The sequence below is a fragment of the Platalea leucorodia genome (genome assembly GCF_965183815.1).
Source record: "Platalea leucorodia genome assembly, chromosome: 13".
NCBI lineage: Eukaryota > Metazoa > Chordata > Aves > Pelecaniformes > Threskiornithidae > Platalea > Platalea leucorodia.
The window spans coordinates 128,411-148,251 of record NC_138835.1 but is presented as its reverse complement, the minus strand read 5'-3'; the positions used below and the strand labels follow the sequence as shown (position 1 = coordinate 148,251).

The 19,841-nt window shown below is 40.5% G+C and overlaps 2 protein-coding genes across 7 annotated transcripts in view; both read left to right on the top strand.

Annotated features, from left to right (window-relative positions):
* Positions 1–19,841, top strand: part of CPNE1 (copine 1) — a 43,836-nt gene continuing 23,995 nt past the window's right edge. Inside the window, exon 1 of one of the 5 annotated variants that reach the window (XM_082325601.1) lies at positions 1–126. The gene's annotated coding sequence lies outside the window, so the exon portion shown is untranslated. Of the gene's footprint in view, positions 127–181; positions 206–437; positions 493–3,022; positions 3,060–7,672; positions 7,763–19,841 lie in introns of those variants that run through there. The other 4 variants (XM_082325605.1, XM_082325604.1, XM_082325602.1 and 1 more) reach the window with 4 other exon arrangements.
* RBM12 (RNA binding motif protein 12) lies at positions 25–12,509 on the top strand. 2 transcript variants are annotated; one of them, XM_082325600.1, is made up of 2 exons: positions 25–126; positions 7,620–12,509. In XM_082325600.1, exon 2 carries the CDS (start codon positions 7,642–7,644, stop codon positions 10,282–10,284), a length of 2,643 nt encoding a protein of 880 aa, XP_082181726.1. In that variant the 5' UTR covers positions 25–126; positions 7,620–7,641; the 3' UTR covers positions 10,285–12,509. The 2 variants fall into 2 exon arrangements, with proteins under 2 accessions (XP_082181726.1, XP_082181725.1); XM_082325599.1 differs by lacking the exon at positions 25–126 and adding an exon at positions 2,978–3,059.

Sequence of the window (19,841 nt, the reverse complement as noted above, 5' to 3'; positions counted from 1 at the left end):
GTGGCGGCGCCGCATCGGGGCGGCCATTTTGTGGCGCTGCGCGGTCGGTGGCGCTGGGCTCGGCGCGGAGCGGGGCCCGGGGCGGTTCGGCTCCGTTCTAACCCTTTTTCCCGTACAGATCCCTCGGTAAGAGTGCGGCGGCGCCCGGGCGGGCCGGGCCGCCTGCCCTGCCCTGCTCTGCCCCGCGCTGCGGGCCCGCGCGGAGGTGAGGCGCGGCGCGGCGCGGCGAGGCGAGGCGAGGTGAGGTGAGGGGAGGGAGGCCGGGCGCGGCGTGGCTGGCACGCGTCCCCGCGCACAAAGGGCCGGGCCGGGCCGGGCGGCGCCTCCCGCGCTGCGGGCCCGGGGCGCCGAGCGGGGGCCGCTTCCGCCTCGCCGCGGCCTGGCGCGCTGAGGCCGGAGGGCCCGGGCCGCGGCTCGGCCCCCGCCCGCCCCCTCCCTCCCTCCCGCCGCGCCTCCGCCCGCGCTCGGCGGCTCGCGGAGCTGCGCGGGCAGGTGAGTATGTGCGGGCCGAGCGCCGGTGCCGAGGGCCCGGCTGGCGGCAGGGGCGGCCGAGTGACCTTGCGGCGGGGCCGGGGCCCGGGCCCGGGCCGGGTCCGGACGGCGGGGGCTCTGCCGGCGGCGGGCGGTGTGGGGGTCGCGCAGGCCGGGAGCGTTGCCGCGCGGGCCCCGAGGTGCGGGGGAGCGGCGGGAGTTGCGGGCGCGGCGGCGCGGTCCCGTTGTCGGCGCCTCGGCCCTTGGGCGCGGGAGGAAGCGGCGCGGGGCCGGTGCCGGCGGGGTTCGTCCCGGGGGTCCGCGGGGCGCCGGTGGCTGCTCCTCGCCCGGCCCTGGGGGACGAAGCGAGGCAAACGCTCCGCGCTTTGCGGGTAAGGAGATCCCTGGTGCCTGCGGCGCTGCCACCGCTCGTCGGGGTTACCCGGTAAACACCAGCGAAGTTGCTGTGCAGTAATGTAACGCTCTTATCTATTAATAAAAATCAGCTCTGTTAAGAAAAAGAAAAAGAAAAAAAAGGAAAAAAGCAGAAAACGAAAACAACCTAGTGTTGAAGTGGGTCCCAGAAGTACACCAGGAGTCTGTGTGAGCTTTCTTTCGAAAAAACTCTTGGCTCTGGTTTTACTCACTCTTAAACTTACCCATTCTTCTTAGTGATTTTCTTGCCCACCTCCATCTGCTGGGGTTAGGCAGAAAAATCAGCAGGTTGTTTCCTCAGTGGACTCCTCTTAAGGTTGTTCCATTGGCTGTTTTGTGTCTAGTAGATGGTGGTTCTTTCTGTATAGCTGATAGGGTGTTGCGGGGAGAGTCTCTCCCATGAAGTCCCAGAGGTGTGTCAGCATTGTGTTGGAGCACCTGTGCCCTAGTTGATGTTTGGCTAGTTACTATGCTCTTGCACATTGGGTTGATTGGAAAGGATGCCTTTACCAATGAGAGTGATGGATGGTTTTCTTTAAAGTTGAGAGAATTGAGACTGGCAAACAAAAGTAGATGGTGTTTAGTGGAAAGGTTAAACATAGTAGAGTGGAGTTTTGCACCTTTTCTGAAGAATGCTGCTTGGTTTTGTTTACATTGTTTCACATTATAGCATGTTGTCTTAGTCCACTGCAAATCTTCAGCTTGTTTTCAGTGTTGTGAAGAGGAACATAGGCAACACTGTGGTTGCCGTACTGGAAATACATCAAATTATTTGGGTTTTTCTTCCACATGGAAAGTTCCTTGTGCATGAAAGACTTATCTGCTTCTTGAAGCAGGTGTGGTTTTGCATGAAACTGTTCTTCAGGTGATTACATTCTTTCCTGCATTGTAAACTGCTGTTTGATACTGCTAGATATGAAAGTATATAGTTGAATTCTTCTAATATAGGATTGCTTGTTTCTTGTAAAGGTCTAATAAAACAAAAAGGTGTTCTTTTCCTAAATGCATTTGCCATTTTAATATAAGTCTGAAGAGTGTAGTTGTATCTTTCTCACTTGTAAGTCTGCTGTTAATGTCCTGGAAGAGCTGTGAATATCTGTGTTTGTTTTAATTCCCTCTGTTAGCGAGTTTGTGGATGGTTTGGTAGTGCTTCTTTCTCTAAGTTCACTTTGGTAATGATGCTTATAACTGAAACCAGCTTGTTTCGGTTGTGTGAGGAGGAGGCAGTTATTTGTTCTTAGTGTGGTTAATTCCTGGATAGTTTTCCAAAGAATCACAATTCTAGTATGAAATGGCTGCTTAGGCAATGAAAGAGCAAGGGTTTTCCATCCTTTCTTTAAATACAAAATACATATGTTGCCACTTAAAATGTTTGGCTCTTGTGTTGAGTTGTAATCCCAGAAAGACAATTTTTATACAGGGATGAAAAAAAATGGGCATTTGATCAGGATTTGGATCATGAAATGACAGATTACAACTGAAAATACAGCATGTTGGTGGGGAGTTCTTGCTGTGTGCTCTGTAGAGGTGACTGCCTAGAGGTGGCTGTGAAATGTCACTTAGTTTCACCAGTTTGTGTGACTCCTGAAGAATTCTTCATGTGCAGCTATAGGGAGGTTTTCTGAGGTGCAGCTTATATTGCTTTGTTCAAGTAAAATGATGTGCAGTTGGAGGAAGGAATATCATTATTGATGGAGCAAGGATTTGTTAAAATTCAGGGTTCTCAAGTATTTAATTCTTGCTCTTTGCCTTTGAAAGGGTGATTTATTCACCTATTGGTGATGGGAAAATTTGGAAGATTCTTGGAATGGTGTTTTTTTTTTTTTTATATTCTTTGTGGAAGGCATATTCATGTCTTGAAACCATACAAAAACTGTGCAGTGCAATTACCGACAAGTCATACAGGGATAAGGTATTAGAAAATGCACTCTTAATCATGTGGTGGTTGTATGTCGCAGTGCCTTGTGGTGGTCGCAGGTTTGAACTTTCTATATATACAGTTCTTTGTGGACTGTTACTGCTGTTGTGTTGCCTGCATTGATTTTTGCCTCCATTTATTCTTTATTGCAGTCTAAAAGTTGGTTTTAATTGGTTGCCCACAGGATTGGCTTGGCTTCTGCTACTTGTTAAGAAAAAAACATCTGTCTTTGCAGGTAAGAGCCTTTGAATTGAAGACTTATTTATATGCATATTGAGTATACCTTAAGAAATATTTGAAGCTTTTGGAATCTGTGAATTGGTATCAAAACACTTGGGTCAAATAATCCATAGCTAGTCTCTTTACTTCGACTCCCACTGGTGATGGTGGTTCTGGCAATGTTGTTCTGGTAAACAGAATTTTCTGCCAAACTAATGTTTTGTTGTTTCATCAGCATGTGGTAGTCTGGAACACTCTTCCAGTTATTTTGCACTGTTGGAAAATGTAGCTACTTTGCTGCAGGCCACAGGTCTGCATGTTTCTAACTATTGGAGTTTAGAAGCGTGCAATAATTGGTTCTAATTAGGTTTTGCATCATTTAAAGGGATCAGATAGGTTCAAATTAGCTCAGAGATGACTATCTTAATCTAACAGGTTGATTTTAGCCTTTAAAAAAAAAAAAAGCAGAACTGTAGTCTACAGTTCTAGCTTTTGCTAGACAGTCTCAGCCTGGATACTTAAAATTCCTCCCACAATACCAATGTTATTCCAGTTCTTAGTCTTCATCCAAGAATTGCCAAATATGTTGTGTGTGTGTGTGTGTACCGCGTGGGTATTGTACTTTAATACTCCCCGGGGACTATGTTGAATCTTCTAAACTTTTCTTAATTTGAAAAATGTGTACATCTTAAAAGGCTAGTCTGGTGTTTATATCAATTTATGCATATGACCCAAATTCTGCTTATTTTACTGACTAGCACATAGATGGAAGAAGTAATATTGTCATCTTGTACACCTTTTTTCAGTGTAACATCAACATTTTTAAAGACGTTACTGTCAAGACACATAAATGTGCTGTTAAGGTTCATCAAATGAGTTGAATCAGATTGATTGTTGGCAGCCCTTTACTCTCCATTTTTGATCTTGGCTTGCTAATAGGGATGGCTTGTCTGTAGTACAGCTCTAGGATTTTGTGCTTCTGGTCTCTCCAGAAATATACCAAACACACAAAATGACAACAAAACCCACTTTTGCCTTAAAGTACCTTTTTGTACAGGGGAAAAAGCAGGCAGCCTGAGAACACCTCTAACAGCCCAATGAAAAGCCTTCAATGCACACTTAACAGGCGTGTAGCTCATTTTGTGTCTGAAGTTAATGTTGCCTTTACATGTATGTTGATCTTTACAAGTGCACAGTGAAATATTTGAGCGGGCTTTGCTTTTTCATTAGTTGGAAAATTTGAGTGAGTGGGTTATTGTCTCCTAAGTGCATTTTGGAAAATATCGGACTTGTGAGTGCTTAGAAATGTGAAATTTGGCCCTTTTGGTCCTTGTGACTTTTCTTTAAATCGCAGAAGCGAAACTAATACTTTGTTAAAGCACTGAAGCAGTTATGTTTTGAGTTGAAAAAGTTTTTTTTTTTTTTTTTTTTGCCAAAAATATTTGATGGAGTAAAGTCCTTAAAATTCTTTTTATTCATTCTATGCTACTGTTAACTCTTGCTTAATAGCAAGCATTTGCTTAATATCATGCATATGGAATTAACTATACTGAAGTCATAGCAGCTAGTTTTTCTAGCAGCTATACGCCTAAGCAGCTGTTTGCGTTTTTTTTTTGTCCATAGTGATTTAGTGGACCTAAATAGAATACTTAGTAACAAAACTTCAAAATATCTCTTAGCATTTACAACGAAGTTTTGAATTTAGTGTAAGATGGAAACTCTTGTGTTATCCCAGAAGGTTTGTAAACGTTCAAATGCTTGAACTCTTAAGAATTCTCTTGTGACCTTATCTGTTAATTTGTCTTCTGGGCTAGATTCATGGAATGATTAGTAAATGCAGTTATCTAGCAGGTGTCGGTTCTGATAAAGAATACATGATGTTCTAAACCAGCCGATCTGAGCAGAAAAAACTTCCCAGGTTGCCTTTGTTCAACTAATAGTGGCCATATCAGGTTGTCACTCCTTTTGCATTAGTAAGGAAATAACTAAAAGTACTCTTCCATTTAACACAAATTTTCAAATGTCTAACTCCCGATGCATAAAAATTCCGAAACTCATTTCTTTGTATAATAGGTAATAGAGAAAATGTAAACCTCCTAGCAAGATTTGCTATTAGTATTATTTTAGTTTTCAAAGCATAGGTGCAAAAGCAGGGATGCTTTTATACCACTCACTTGCCTCAGGATCATCTAATTCAAAAGCAATCCTGTAGCATAATGTAATAAACTTCGGTTTTATAATCCCCTTTAGTATGACTTCCTTAAAGTAGGCAGAATTCTCATTTTAACTTTAGTTTCAGAGATTGCTATCCATGTTAGTCAAATTTAAAATAAAACTGAAAAAAACCCACTAAAAAATACTGCTGTTTTAAAACAGTGCAAGAAGTCTTATATGCTTTCTTAGATGTGTACACAGCGTAGATCTTACTTTGACCTGTTTTTTTCACATGGGCCAGTTATTTTGCTGTTGGAAAATGACTGGGCAATGAACTTCATTCTCAAGTTAAATTTAAGTGTCAGTATAAGAAATAAGTGCAAGATGTTGCTTTTATTACCTTGCTGTAGAGATGGGAAAGTTCTTTTTAAAAAAAAAAAGTCCCTGAGGCTTAGTATATATTCCCCTTTCTGTTGCTGCCATCCCTTGGTGGAGTAGGGGTTTTCTTAATGGTATGTATGGCTAGATTATTTTTTTAGACCCTCTCATGTTCGTCTTGCACGTTCCAGTCTCTTTCAAGATGGTGCAGTAAGGAATTGGACGTTCATTCACAGCGACTAGAGCAGCAGAGATGACTTTGTGCCGGTGGGCTTGTCTGCCCTTTCCTTGGGGGAGAAAGGTCCTCCATGCTTTTCTTGGTATTAACTAGATGTGGGCCAATGCCCTTTAATACCCCAGTATGTTGCTTGAGTTCATTAGTGTATGGAAGGGGTTAGCTCTGGCTTATTGGGCAACAAAACAAAATACTTAAGTACCCATTTGATTAATCTGAAGTTCCACCATGCAAACGAAAGAATTGCTACTTTTTTTTCTCTGTAGAACAACTGTTACTCTTGTTTTCATTAAGTACTGAATTCCGCCTTACCTGGCATGGTTAAATTGTTGGATAGTGGCTTCACCTAGTAGTTAAGGATGTATTCAAGCCGTGTCTACTCTAAAGCAATTGGAAGACCTGGACAGGCAAATGCACTTGTCTTAAAGATTTGACTGTATGCTGGGATATAATACTTAGCTGAATGTGAAATGTTGGGAGATAGTTACTGCTCGTAGTTGGTCATAGCTTTGGCATACGGCCAAAAGTCGGTGGTGGTGCACTGCCTCCTGGTGTTGCATTGTATCATCTGGTTCATCCTTGATTTCAAATGCTTAATTAACACCATTAGTATGTGACTAATGGGAGCCTTAGAGGTCTTCCATACAGATACTGAACTGGCTTGTATTTAGGAAGTCGAGAAGTTTCAGAGATGAAGTGGCTCAGGTGAAATGAGGTGGTACTGCTGACTGTTTAGGATGAGAGGCTGGCTTCTGAAGTGGTGAATTGTGCTAGTATTAATGTGATGCTTTCAGTATTTACTGAAGGTTTGTTAAGAATAAGTGAGAATTACCTAGTTTCCTGTTTGTCTTGAACTTCTGATATGACCTCAGGCTCTTCTGTAGAATGTGTACAAGGTAACTGTCAAGATCTACCTGTTCAAAAGTGATCTTAAGTTTCCACTAACCTCAGCTGCAGAGGTAAAAGTCATTTACTTGTGCCTGAGACAGAAGGTGTAATATTAGACAGAACATCTGCAGCTATCAAAAACAAGGTATCACTTTTTTAAAAGTTGTAAAGGCCAAATATCTAGCTAGGATATGCCTAGATGTTAATCTAGTTTAGGTGAGGTCTGTATAGTCCCAAAATGTCTGGGGCTAGTTTATAATGGTTAGCTAGCTTCATGGTCACCTAGACCTCTTGCCTTTGCTAGGAGAAAAATATAAGATGACTATAATCTAGATGGTACCTGTCAGGACGTTGTGTGAGTCTCACTGTTGCTAGTTGTCCATAATGGGTTTTTGTTCGTAACCAACCCACTGTTACGTTCCTAGTCGTCTACCTGGCAGAAGATAAAATTCCTCCTCATATGAAAGAGCACTGTTTATTTCCTATAGGTGTGCAGAATTTTTTGCAGTCACTTTGCCAGGTACAGTGGATACCATATCAGTGTATGGTAAATTAATTTTGTTTGCTTGGCTAAAATACTCATTTTGCTTATGTTCCATTAAATATTGAAATACTGATATAATCTGATTTTTTGCTGTTCCTTAGTTGTTTGTTTTTTTACTGACACTTGTGGGTCTTAGTTTAACAGTTATTTTGGAATTTCTAGTGCAAAATGTATACTAATTGTGTTGGTAAACATTTAATACTTCAATCTGTATGAAGTAAACAAACATGAATAAGGAACTTAGAATATAAACATGCTTAATATTTGCAAGATGCTGTTAGGTGTATGTAAACAAATATAGTAGATGGTGTCTGTAGGTAATTGCATGGTGTCATAAACAGTAGTCTGACATAGCCGTTGCCTTTTCTCATCTGCAGGTGTGTGTTGTTTCAGCGCAGCATGGCTGTGGTCATCCGCTTGCAAGGTCTCCCGATTGTGGCGGGGACCATGGACATTCGCCACTTCTTCTCTGGATTGACCATTCCTGATGGGGGCGTGCATATTGTAGGGGGTGAACTGGGTGAGGCTTTCATCGTTTTTGCCACTGATGAAGATGCAAGGCTTGGTATGATGCGCACAGGTGGTACAATTAAAGGGTCGAAAGTAACACTATTGCTGAGCAGTAAAACTGAAATGCAGAACATGATAGAACTCAGTCGTAGGCGTTTCGAAACTGCCAATCTAGATATGCCACCAGCAAATGCTAGCAGGTCGGGACCACCACCTAGTTCTGGAATGAGTGGAAGGGTTAATTTACCTACTACTGTACCTAACTTTAATAATCCTTCTCCTAGTGTAGTAACTGCTGCTACTACTGTGCATGAAAGCAATAAAAACATATCCACGTTTTCTACTGCCAGTATGGGGACTGCACCTCCAAATCTTGGGAGTACCTTTGGTAGCCCAACATTTAGCTCAACTATACCTAGCACAGCATCCCCAATGAACACAGTACCTCCTCCACCAATCCCTCCTATCCCAGCTATGCCATCTTTGCCACCAATGCCTTCTATTCCCCCGATACCTGTTCCACCTCCTGTACCCACACTGCCTCCTGTTCCTCCAGTTCCTCCGATACCCCCTGTGCCCCCCGTACCCCCAATGACACCTATGCCTCCCATATCAGGAATGCCTCCTATGAATCCTCCACCCGTAGCACCTTTACCCGCTGGAATGAATGGGTCTGGAGCAGCAGTGAATATGAACAGCGGCTTGAATCCATTGTTTATTGGTCCCATGAATCCTGTAAATCCTATCCAGATGAATTCTCAAAGTAGTGTCAAGCCAATTCCAATCAATCCAGACGATTTGTATGTCAGCGTTCATGGAATGCCCTTTTCTGCAACAGAATCTGATGTGAAAGACTTTTTCCTTGGGCTCCGTGTGGATGCAGTCCATATGCTGAAGGATCATGTAGGTCGAAATAATGGAAATGGACTAGTTAAGTTTTTTTCTCCTCAAGATACATTCGAAGCACTGAAGCGAAACAGAATGCTGATGATTCAGCGCTATGTTGAAGTTAGTCCTGCAACAGAGAGACAGTGGGTGGCTGCTGGAGGCCACATAACTTTCAAGCAAACCATGGGTCCCTCTGGGCAGTCACACCCTCCTCCTCCCCAGGCTCATTCTAGGTCCAAATCTCCTAGTGGACAGAAAAGGTCACGGTCAAGATCTCCCCATGAACAGGGTTTCTGTGTTTATTTGAAAGGTCTTCCCTTTGAATCGGAGAACAAACATGTGATAGATTTTTTTAAGAAGCTGGATATAGTTGAAGACAGCATTTATATAGCATATGGACCTAATGGGAAGGCGATTGGAGAAGGTTTTGTCGAGTTCAGGAATGAAGCTGATTATAAAGCAGCTTTGTGTCATCATAAGCAGTACATAGGGAATCGCTTTATTCAAGTCCATCCAATTACTAAGAAGGCAATGTTAGAAAAGATAGATATGATTCGTAAAAGATTGCAGAACTTCAACTATGACCAGAGAGAAATCCTCATGAATGCTGAGGGAGAACCAGGCTCGCCAAAATTGTGTGCACATATATCTAATATTCCGTACAATATAACAAAAATGGAAATCCTTCAGTTTCTAGAGGGACTGGCAGTAGAAGAAAACTCTGTACAAATTCTTGTTGATAATAACGGGCAGGGTTTAGGACAAGCACTGGTTCAGTTTAAAGCTGAAGATGATGCTCGTAAGGCAGAGCGTTTGCACCGTAAAAAACTGAATGGAAGAGATGTTGTTTTGCGTTTGATAACTGTAGAAGAAATGAGAGATATTGAGAGAAACCCACCATCTCAAGGGAAAAAGATACTGAAAATACCGATACAAGGAAATGCGGCTGTGCCAGGAGCACAGGGTGCTGGTGGGGATGAGCATGCCTTCTTGGGGGGAAATTCTAAAGATGCAAACAACGGTCCTCCATTTAATTTCCCTGGTAACTTCAGCGGGTCTGGCACATTTGGTCCCCCTCTACCACCACCTGGAATAGGTGGCTTTCCTGATTCTAGACCAGGAATACCTACAGTTGCAACTAGTGGTTTACCTGGTGCAGGTATTGAGGTCCCAGGTTTTGCAGGTGGTCCTGGTAATTTGAGTGGACCAGCAGGTTTTGCAGGGGGTCCTCAGACTTTTGGTAATGGTCCTGGCAATTTAAGCGGACCCCCCGCCTTTGGTGCTGGTCCTCCAGGAATTGCTAGTGGTCTTGGACATTTAAGTGGACCTCCAGCGTTTGGACCTGGACCAGGAAATATACATATTAGTGGACCACCAGGTTTTGGAACAGGGTCTGGGAAGCCAGGACCAACTGTCATTAAAGTGCAAAATATGCCCTTTACTGTTTCGGTGGATGAAATTTTGGATTTCTTTTATGGTTACCAAGTGATCCCTGGTTCAGTGTGCTTAAAATACAATGAAAAAGGCATGCCCACTGGAGAAGCAATGGTTGCATTCGAGTCTCGTGATGAAGCTATGGCAGCTGTTGTTGATTTAAATGACAGGCCTATAGGCTCCAGAAAAGTAAAACTTGTTTTAGGGTAGCTGTTAATATGAAGTAGTTGTAGAATAGATATTCATAGTGCTGTGATAAATGCATCCGGATTGGTTTTTATAGTATTTCCAGGATAGAACCTGTGGATTGTTTAAATTGTAAAACAGATTGGTTTTGATAAGACAGAGCACTGGGTTAGCCATTACATAAGAAACACTGCAAGGGTAGATGCGCAGTGGGTTTTCCCATACAAATATGTGGAGAGGCTAGACAGATTCTTATTCATCATAGAAGTTTGGTAAACTATACTGGACACAGTGCTTATCAAGGAATCTAGATTGGTTTTACGTAGTTTCGGATAAGGGAAATAGATGAAGTCAGTGAAGCTCTTCAGTGGGTGCTCTTGCAAGCCATTGTAAAATAGATAGCTCTTTCTAGATTTGGTTAAAAGCTGGCTGAATTTGCTTTGTTTACAGGTCAAAGCTTTGTTTAAAGTCCTGATTTTACTCTGCAACTGAACGAATTCTCAGTGTACACAGATTAATTGTTTTGTGTATGTATCTTTATTTTTTCCAAGATTCTCACTGTATGAACAGTTGAATTATGCCCATTGCTGATGTGTCTACCAAACTAATTCCTCTTAAGTATGAGCAGAATCGTTCTGTAAAATTCAAGCTGTTCTTTGTGGAATAATCTTTAGTTATTTATATATTGCAATTATAACTGTGCAGAATAAGACTTTTGCCACAAGTATAGCTAACCTCAGACATTATCATATGAGTTTTATAGTACACTTACAAAACATTTGCAGTAGAAGTAACAACTTGAAAATACTCATTATTGTTTAAGTAGCTTGATTTGTTAGGATTACATGAATCAGTTGGGATAGGATCTTTGACACTAGTTGGATATTGATGTTGTATTTCTCACGTGTCTCTTACATAGAGTCTCTGCTAAGAGAACCAAAGTGGTGATTATTAGTAGAAGATTGGAGTCCAGCTAAAGTTTTAAATTAGTTTATATATGAAAGAAACTTTTATCTTCAGCAACTCTTGTCGTGAATTACTGCTATGGGTGAATTCAGAGATAAAATTTATTTTTCTCCAAAACTTGAAAATACTGAGTTTACTATATATTTTTGCAATAAAGTTGTGCTATTGTATTCAAAGTCTGTAAAGAGTTGCCATTTTCTTTGCTGTGCAGTAAAACCTTCCATGGAAAAACAGAGAACTGGAAAGGAAGTAATTACACAAGTGAAAAGTGGATTTTTTTTTTTTTTTTTTGTTCATCCTTGCTTGGCTTATGATAAATTTTAAGACTTGGGCATTGCCTGAAAAATCCTGCTATTCCCTGCAAATCATTGTACTTAAACATAGTAAACTTTAAACTGTTTTGGTTTTTGGACAAAGAAAAACAGTGCCTTTTGGTGTTGCATATCATGGAACACTGAAGTGTACGGTCAGGCAAAACTGAGAGGTGCAAGTGGCAACAGTTTTATTCATGTGGTGTGTAGGAGAGATTTGAAAACCTGTGCAGCGCTGCATCCTGAGAGGATTTCACAGTACAGGACTATGTGGAAGGATTGTATAAAGGTGTACTTCAATAAAGAGGCGGTCACGTTACACAGATGCTTCTGTATTTCATTAGCATAATTTTGTTTTGGCAGATTACTAGGTGGTCCCAACTTTGGAAAAGTCATGTGATTTGTATATACTGTTTAAAATTAAGCCTCCTGTTAATAAAACTGTCTGTCTCTGAAGCTTCATGTTATGCGTTTCAACAGTCTTTGGGAGTAATGTTTCAACAGCAGATCTTTGTTTCTTTTTTTTTTTTCTTTGAAAGTCTGAAAGTACTCTTGCTGATGTCAGAAAGATGTGTGATTAGGAGTCAAGCCTTTCAGTTTATTTTTAAAATTTTGCTCTTTGTTTTTTAAACAAGTTTTATTAAAGTTTCATACTATATTGGAGTTACTTGGGTGCTTGTTTCTTCATGTTTCACATTAGAATAAAATTACTGAAAAGGAAAACTTGGCTTCATTGTTCACAGAATTGATTTAAGATATTAGTGTGTGTTGACTTGCAGAAACTGGTGATAACTGTTTTTTCAAGTTCAAATGAATCACAACAATGCTTGCCTTGTTGTGAAATGTAATTAAACTACAGGTGTCTGGAACTAGATACACAGTTCTGTGTTACTGTCTTTTGATTTCATGTCTTGATCCTCTTGGTAACAGATACAGGGTTATTAGTGTTTGTGTTAGACACGGCATATGCTGCGAAACATGCTTTTGTGCCTGTTCCTTTGGACTTTCTAAAAGTGCAGGTTTGTTTTGGAAATATTTAATTTTCTGATTCGTGATTTTCTCTATGGTCTAAAGATGTTTAAATGCTTATCTAAAAAAAAAAGTGCAAACCAGTACAAAAAGCCATTGGTGTTGGGAACATTGACATGGATGGAATGCCTAAGTGGAGGTTTTGGGGTGGGGAAGGGGCTCTTCATCTTGCCAAGCAGTTGATGCTCCATATCTTTTAGCATAAATTAGTAGTAAATTAGTAAATATCCCCTCTTTGTTGAGAGTAGGCTCTTGGAAAAAATAGGAAGTCATATCATATTTAGAATTTCTGTATGTACTATAAAAAAATGCAGCTTCCAAATAGTTTCAGTTGATCCTTTAAAGGATATATAAAGTTCATTATCAAGTGTCACTTGCAAATATAAGAAGTTTTCTATAACAACTGGCTTTCATGCTAAAGCCTTAAACTGCATGTCGTGCTAAATTGAGGGATACCCTTATATTAACAGACTATGTGGCTAGATTTGATAAAATTCCTTACTTTGCACATGTTTATATTTATGAAAAGCCTTAAAAATAAGGGGTAGGACCTTTGAGGTCCCGTCTCCAATGTGGAAGGTATGTAACTGCCCTTGCATATACACTTCAAGGCTGGCTGCTAACAAGAGGTAGCAACAGAAGGAATCGGCTAATAGACACTGCTCAAATTTGCAGTTGTTTTGGCCTTGATGCTTTCAGTGTCAGGAACTGACATCCTGCTTAGCCTCATTGGAACAATACAGTCAGTGACACTGATGTCCCAATTTCTTCAAGTTATGGAAAGAAGGTACTTGTGTTTATATAAACTGGCTGAGTTGGTGTTTTTAGCAGTTCCTTAAGTGTTAGTGTCTGAGTACTACTTGTTAAAAAAAAAAAGTGGTAAAGTGTTACATTCACGACATGATTTCTGGTAAACATACGTGTTTTTGTTGTCCTATTCACAAAAGAAAGTATGAATATAATAAATTATTCAATGATAAACTTGTGACCTACATGGAAGAACTGCAATGGTTAGATGAAAGTGTAACTTTAAAGTTACCAAGTTTTCAAGCAGTTGCATGTAAATGTCGCAGTCAGATTTCATTTTTAACACAAGTCAATTCTGTAATATCACAGACAATATTAAAGCCAGTTCTTTATTGATGAATTGTTGTTGCCACGTTCTAAATGTAGATTTATGGGAGGTTTGAGGCTTTGTAGGTTTAAAGAAAACTGCAGGATACTTCTCTTTTTTTATTCTAAGTAGTGTTCCCTTCATAGCATTTAATGTTTTCCTTGAATGTCTATGCTCTGAATTTGTTGTGAGTGGAGAGGAAGATCGATGCAAATATGAAGACTATAGTCGTGCGCCAATTGACATTGAAGGTCTACCTTCTAAAGAATGTACGTGCTGGTCAGTTCTGCTAAATTCCTCAGGCTGTCCTTAAATAAGTTGTTGCCTATACTGTGTGAAATTAGCAGCTTGTTTCGCTGAGACTATTTTGGTGCACTAAAGACTGCAGACTCTAGAAAAAAAAAAAAAATTTCCAGCTACCTAGGCACACCAGTGGTGCGTTAACTGTAAATAACGATTTCAGTTTCTATATTTTGTTCCTCCTCAGTCTTCTGGTGTGGTGGTTCCAAAGCTGCTGCTTCCCGCAGCGAATGCTGTCAGCCCTCAGCGTGTTGTTCAGCAGTGTGCGCCTCTGAACCGTGTTGGCCTTCTCATCTGCAAAATTGAAACAACTACGTATTATGGACCACTTAAAGCCTCTGGTTGGACAACGGACCACTCTTTGAGAGCAGTTGTTTTAGGATGATTATCCAGATATATGGATTAGACACTGACTCAAAGTTTGATTGCAATTCCTGTTTAATACAGACTCTAGTGCAAGCAAAAGACTAGTTTCTATCTTTGACAAATAAGCGGTTGGAAGGAAGCAGTTTTGAAACTGGACTGGTATATTAGTAGACATTTAGTTTGAGTCTAGAGACATATACAAATTAGTTTTATGTCAGTTTGCTTCTTTAGATACTGTGCAGGTCTTTAAAAAGAAAAATAAAGAGAGATGCTAAATTGTGTTGCTGTAAGAGGTTTTTCAGAAGCAGTGCCTTGGGCCTGGAAGCAGTATTGCCAAATATATTTGCTCGTCTTTGCCCTTTTGCAGGTTTGCTGATGCTCCCTTCTGTTCTGTGGCTGTATGTTCTTTCATGGTTTTGGGAAAACAGCTAGAGTTTGTGTACAGAGCGAATGACTCTTCCTTGTGGCGGAAGAGGAAGTGAAATTGTCTGTTAAATGCTTCTGCAAGAAGAGTAACCTCAAGGGGTTCTCTTCCTATCTGTTTTTGGCAGTGAGAACATGACTGTAGTTGAAAGATTTGGCTTTCCCACAGAATGAAAATCTGTTGGTTGGTAGTATGCATTCGACTTAAGGTTTGTGGCTGTGTACTGAACTCTGCTACTCTTTCCCTATCGTATGATCAGGTAGGTATATTGTAGATTATTTTCTATACAGATGACTTTGTCAGTAATTTTCTCGAAGCTTTGTTACTACACGCAATGTTTGGGGAGGTGTTTGTGCAGGGAGTGCCTCCCACCTTCCTGACTTCAGTGCTTTTTACTCATCGGTATAAATACCATATGTAAGAAAAGCAGCCCTAAAAGTGTTCCTTTTCCATAGCTCCAGACTGAACCCGGGTGTCGGATGGTTTAGTTGTGACTCTTTTCACTCGCTGGCACTCACTTCTGTGCAGCTTCCTTTGTTATCATTCGTCTGTTTTTATATATGTATTCACAGCATGGCAGCTTAGGAGAGAAGCAACCAGATGAATTCTGACCTGAGTTCCTGTACTGCTTCTGTGGAGTCAAAGCTTACTCCTTTGCGGCTGCTTTTCTCTTGTATGCTCTCATGTCTACAGCCTTAAGTTCAAATGGTCTTTCCAGTTGCTTCCCAAATATATTAAAGTAAGGTTTCAGAAACAGTGAATATATTTCCTTTTAACATGAGTCCGATTTCTACAAAATAAATTTTGTACTCTGTGTTTACTGCTCTCACACCAGCTTCACTTTCCTCAACTTTTGGAGGGTGTTTTGTCATGAGCTACCAGTGAACTAGACTGTAGTTCTCATTCAGTTGATAATAGATCACAGCCAGGATAACTTCAAGGGGTAGAGTGGGGATTGCCTTTACAGTACATGGTTGAGGGAGTACAATTTCCCTGTAAAGTTTAAAACTGAAAATTCAAGTCTTGGAAGGCTTGCACAGGGGAAACAGGAATTGATCCTGCCTAAAACTCTCTTGGTTGGCATAGTCTGGCTTTTTGGACCTGTCACTGCTTCTGGAAGGCTGGTAACTTCTTGAAATCTTCATATTGTAGTTACAGTATTGTTAACTAAAGAATGGTAGGATGGTGTCGCTCTGATTTCTGACCGCCTGAAGGTAGGTGGAGCTTCCAGCTAGCTATTTTGTAGTAGTTTCGAACAATTAATTTCATTTCAGCCATTTCCCATTAAGTGTGTCTATGTCGAGGTAGCCTTGCTCTGTGTGACAGTAGAAAGCTTAGAAATGCTTTCTAGTGACTCAGAAATTAAGGCAGATTTTGGAAGGAAAATAGCAATATAGTCAGAACCTGAACTACCTCAAGAATTCCTTTTTAGGTAATTTTGATTGAGTGCCTTTTTATGATAAAATTCATAGGACCGCTGTCACTTACTAAAATTTCAAGCCTCTGCGTAGCACCTATTTGCTTAGCGACCTCCTTGCTGTGGTGGCATTTGCCAGAATGTGCTCCGTAATGTGGGCTTTTTACAAAACTTGTTTTCAGCAGTATAACCAAAGCATTGCTGCTTGTTTTGATGGGAGGATGGATGTGGAATGTGAAAAGTCCTTGCTTGTTTGAACAGGAAGCTCAGCTTGAAAGTGAAAATGATGCTTGCCGATACCATTTCATTAATCATAGAATCATAGCCAAATCATAGAATTATTAGCCAAATGCTTCTAATAAAAGGGCAGTGTTTATAAATCCCATGTTCTTGAGGAACACTAACGCAACCAGCTACAAAAGCAAAGAGGCTAATTAAAGTAAATATAGGTACTGGCAGTTGACTGAATGTAGGGGAAATCCCCCTCTTTAAGGAGGGGAGGCAGAGTTGTTTAATATTACTAATTCACTTGCATAGGATTCCCCCACTACATTCCAGCATTGCTGCAGAGCCAGTCTTCTGTGTTATAGGTCCAGTCTCATATGAATAAATAGAGTGGTTTTTATAGCACTTGGAGCTCTTTTCATCTATGGACTTGAATGCTTTTAGGAGGTGAGGTAAGTGCTATGCAGGGTGGTGGTGTATCGCTAATTTGTTTCCGAGTAAGCCAGTGGCAGAATGTTTTCATCATCATGTTAAAGCCACGTCAGCATTAACATCAGTGAAGTGGCATTAGGGTTGAAGTTGAAAGGTTGAGGCCAGACTTTCACTCTGTAGCTTTAGTAAAAACAAACAAGTGATGCCCTAATCTAGTGAAGAATGTTTGTGGTTCAGAAACTTCAGCACTGAGCAGAATAAAACAGTGAGTAGATAGTTAAATTCTTAAACTAATCTGAAATTTAAATTCAGTTGTTAATGATACAGTGTATGAGATGGAATTGATCTAAATGGTTTGCTGTTAAACAGTTAAACCTGAGCCCTGCACGGTCTTATGTATTCTTAGATTGTAAATCAAATTGGTTTTGATGGTCAAGTCTGTTTTAAGGTTTTTACAGACAACTGTAGTTGTTGTCACTTAAGTCAGTGATAACACCTGTGTGTATATAGAAGCATTTTAAATAAACTGGATGCATCTCTTAAAGAAAAAAGCCTTTCAAGTGTATCTGAAAAATTACATGCATAGCACCGTGGCGTACTGCACAAATGTCCTGCATTTTTTGAAGGCCTTTTTTATCATCTGGACGCTCATCCCTCCCTTTGGGTAACTGACACTGTATTTTTGTTAAGACGATAATCCAAATGGCATTTCTTCATTGCAATGCAAGCAATATGCCAAGCTATTTCTTTGAATTAGAAGGTAGTATTTGGCTACTCCAGGAGCAGAAAGGCGAGTGTGCAAACAGTGTTTTCCTTCTGCTGGATGGCTTGTGCTACTTTTCATGTTAAAATTTGTCCTTAGTTGTGCCTGTAAAAATAACTTCAAGCAGAAATGAGAGTAAGTGTTCTGAAACCAAAAATGCTTTGGTTTGAACAAAACCAGTAACAAATCAATGTAATATAAATCCTAATGTGAGTCTGCAAATAATGTTATATCTTAATGAAATATCAGCTATTTTCAGTGCAGTGACTTGACTGAATACAACTGTAGTATCATTATTTAATTCTGTTATTGTGAAAGGTGAGAGGAATCCCTGTAAGCGAGTTCTGCTCCAGCCAGAACGTGGTGGTGTAGTATGTAACCTTCCCCTCTGTCTTGTTTAGTCTTGAAAAGGTAGTAGGAACCTGTTGTTTTGAATGTTTTTGAGCAGCCCACACTCAAGGTCACTTACATGTATAACATGAAAACAGATACTGTTTTAATCTTTTTGTGATCTTCAAATCCCTCTGCTCCTGCATTAGGTACACATAAAAGCCCTGTTGGTGAAAAATCTGCGACGAACAAACTGCTAACATGCAGAGCCTGTCTGTTTTGTCCTGGCTGCTGCCTCAGTTATTCAGCCGTTCTCTTACTATGCAGATAGTGCTTTGCTGCCGAGAGAATGTGCAATTTGTAACCTGAGTTTGCAGGTTCCACCTAATGTCAGTAACTCCAAGTCTCTCTACTTGGAGCAAATGTAATTCAATTCATGCTTTTACAGCTGTTAAATTTACACTAGGTTTTTCATCAGAGAGGTTTTTGCTGAGAGAACTTCTCTCTGGGTTGGTTTGGTCATATTTATTAAAAAATTGTTGGAACTATTAATTTGACTTTGAGCAAATTAAAGCTGCTCACCTGTGGGAGAATCTAAGGCTTACCAGTATTGGGTTATAGGGGTTTTCAGGTCTTAACTTGCAGAGGCATGTTTTCTAAAGGGTGTGGAACACCTTTGTAGCAAATTCAAACTTAATGACAACAGAATTTTTTAGGGTATAAGTTGAAAAGTACTGCAGTATATATACTATGGATAGCAGACATGGAAGAAGCACTTGAGGAAATACCTGTTGGTTTGCAGTTGTGGAATCTCTTCCCCCTTAATGCAGGGAGATTGTATGGTCGTTTTGGCTCACTTGGCACTGAGACAAGCCTAATAGCTTGAATCCGTTGTTGTAATGGGTTTGTGCTTTTGGGAAGGTACGCTGGCAGGAGAAGTTGCATCTGGAGGAGAACAGAAAAGGGACACGAGGTCAGTGTGGTGTTTTGTGGCTTTTAAATACTTCTGTTGTTAGTCTGGATGGGGGAGAGAAAAAACTTTTAAAGTCCCTTGCCAAATGCTTTCCTTTGTTCTACTTCCTTGATGTCAGTTTTTTGTGGTGGTGGTGGGTTTTTTGTAGGTTTTTCTGTTTTGAAGCATCATTATTCTGCAACAGATTAGGATGGAGAAGTGAAGATGTTCATACTATAGATGGTAATAATTAAGTGGCGGAAAAGTATTATGGGGATATGAATCTCTCTTTTAAAAAGAAGCATATACTCAAAAGGAGAAAGAAGAACTGAAAGACAGTGTTGGCATAAGAAAGACTGAACTTGCAATGAATAAATTGAAGAAATCAATTTCTTATGAGCACTGCAGAAGCAATATTATGGGATTTTTTTTCCAGATCATATTTCATGGCAAGCTAGATTCAAGATTAAAGTCCATAGAGAAGAAAGCCTGAATTATATAACATGAGAGAGAGTGTGATTCTGTAATGCATGAGAACTTCAAAGGTCCCTTTTGCTTTATGTTGTTACTCATTTTTTAGGCAGGAGTTGTCACTGCAGTAATAACTCCAGGGCAACCGAGAATAGTCTAAAGAATTCATCTGGGGTATCAACCTTTTTTTGGTGGTCATTCAGCAGTGCAATAAAAACAAGAAATATGGCTAACTTTTCATTAACTAAGTGGCTATTGGTACTATGTGGTCACCAAAATTCTTCAGTAATGTGAATTTGTTTGATAAAACAGCAAAGATTGGTAAAATGTATTGCTGGCATATTTCTTTTTAAAGTCTTATTTTGGACTTATGCTGTTCATACAGTATGTACTAGCCTAAACAGATGGACCTTAATGAGTTTCTGCCTTGAAGTCACCTGTGTAATATCATGGCTACGTTTGGGGGAATAGGTAAAATCAT

Bases quoted from the DNA above. Each gene is read 5' to 3' on its own strand.
- RBM12 (XM_082325600.1), top strand. From the start codon at position 7,642: ATGGCTGTGGTCATCCGCTTGCAAGGTCTCCCGATTGTGGCGGGGACC.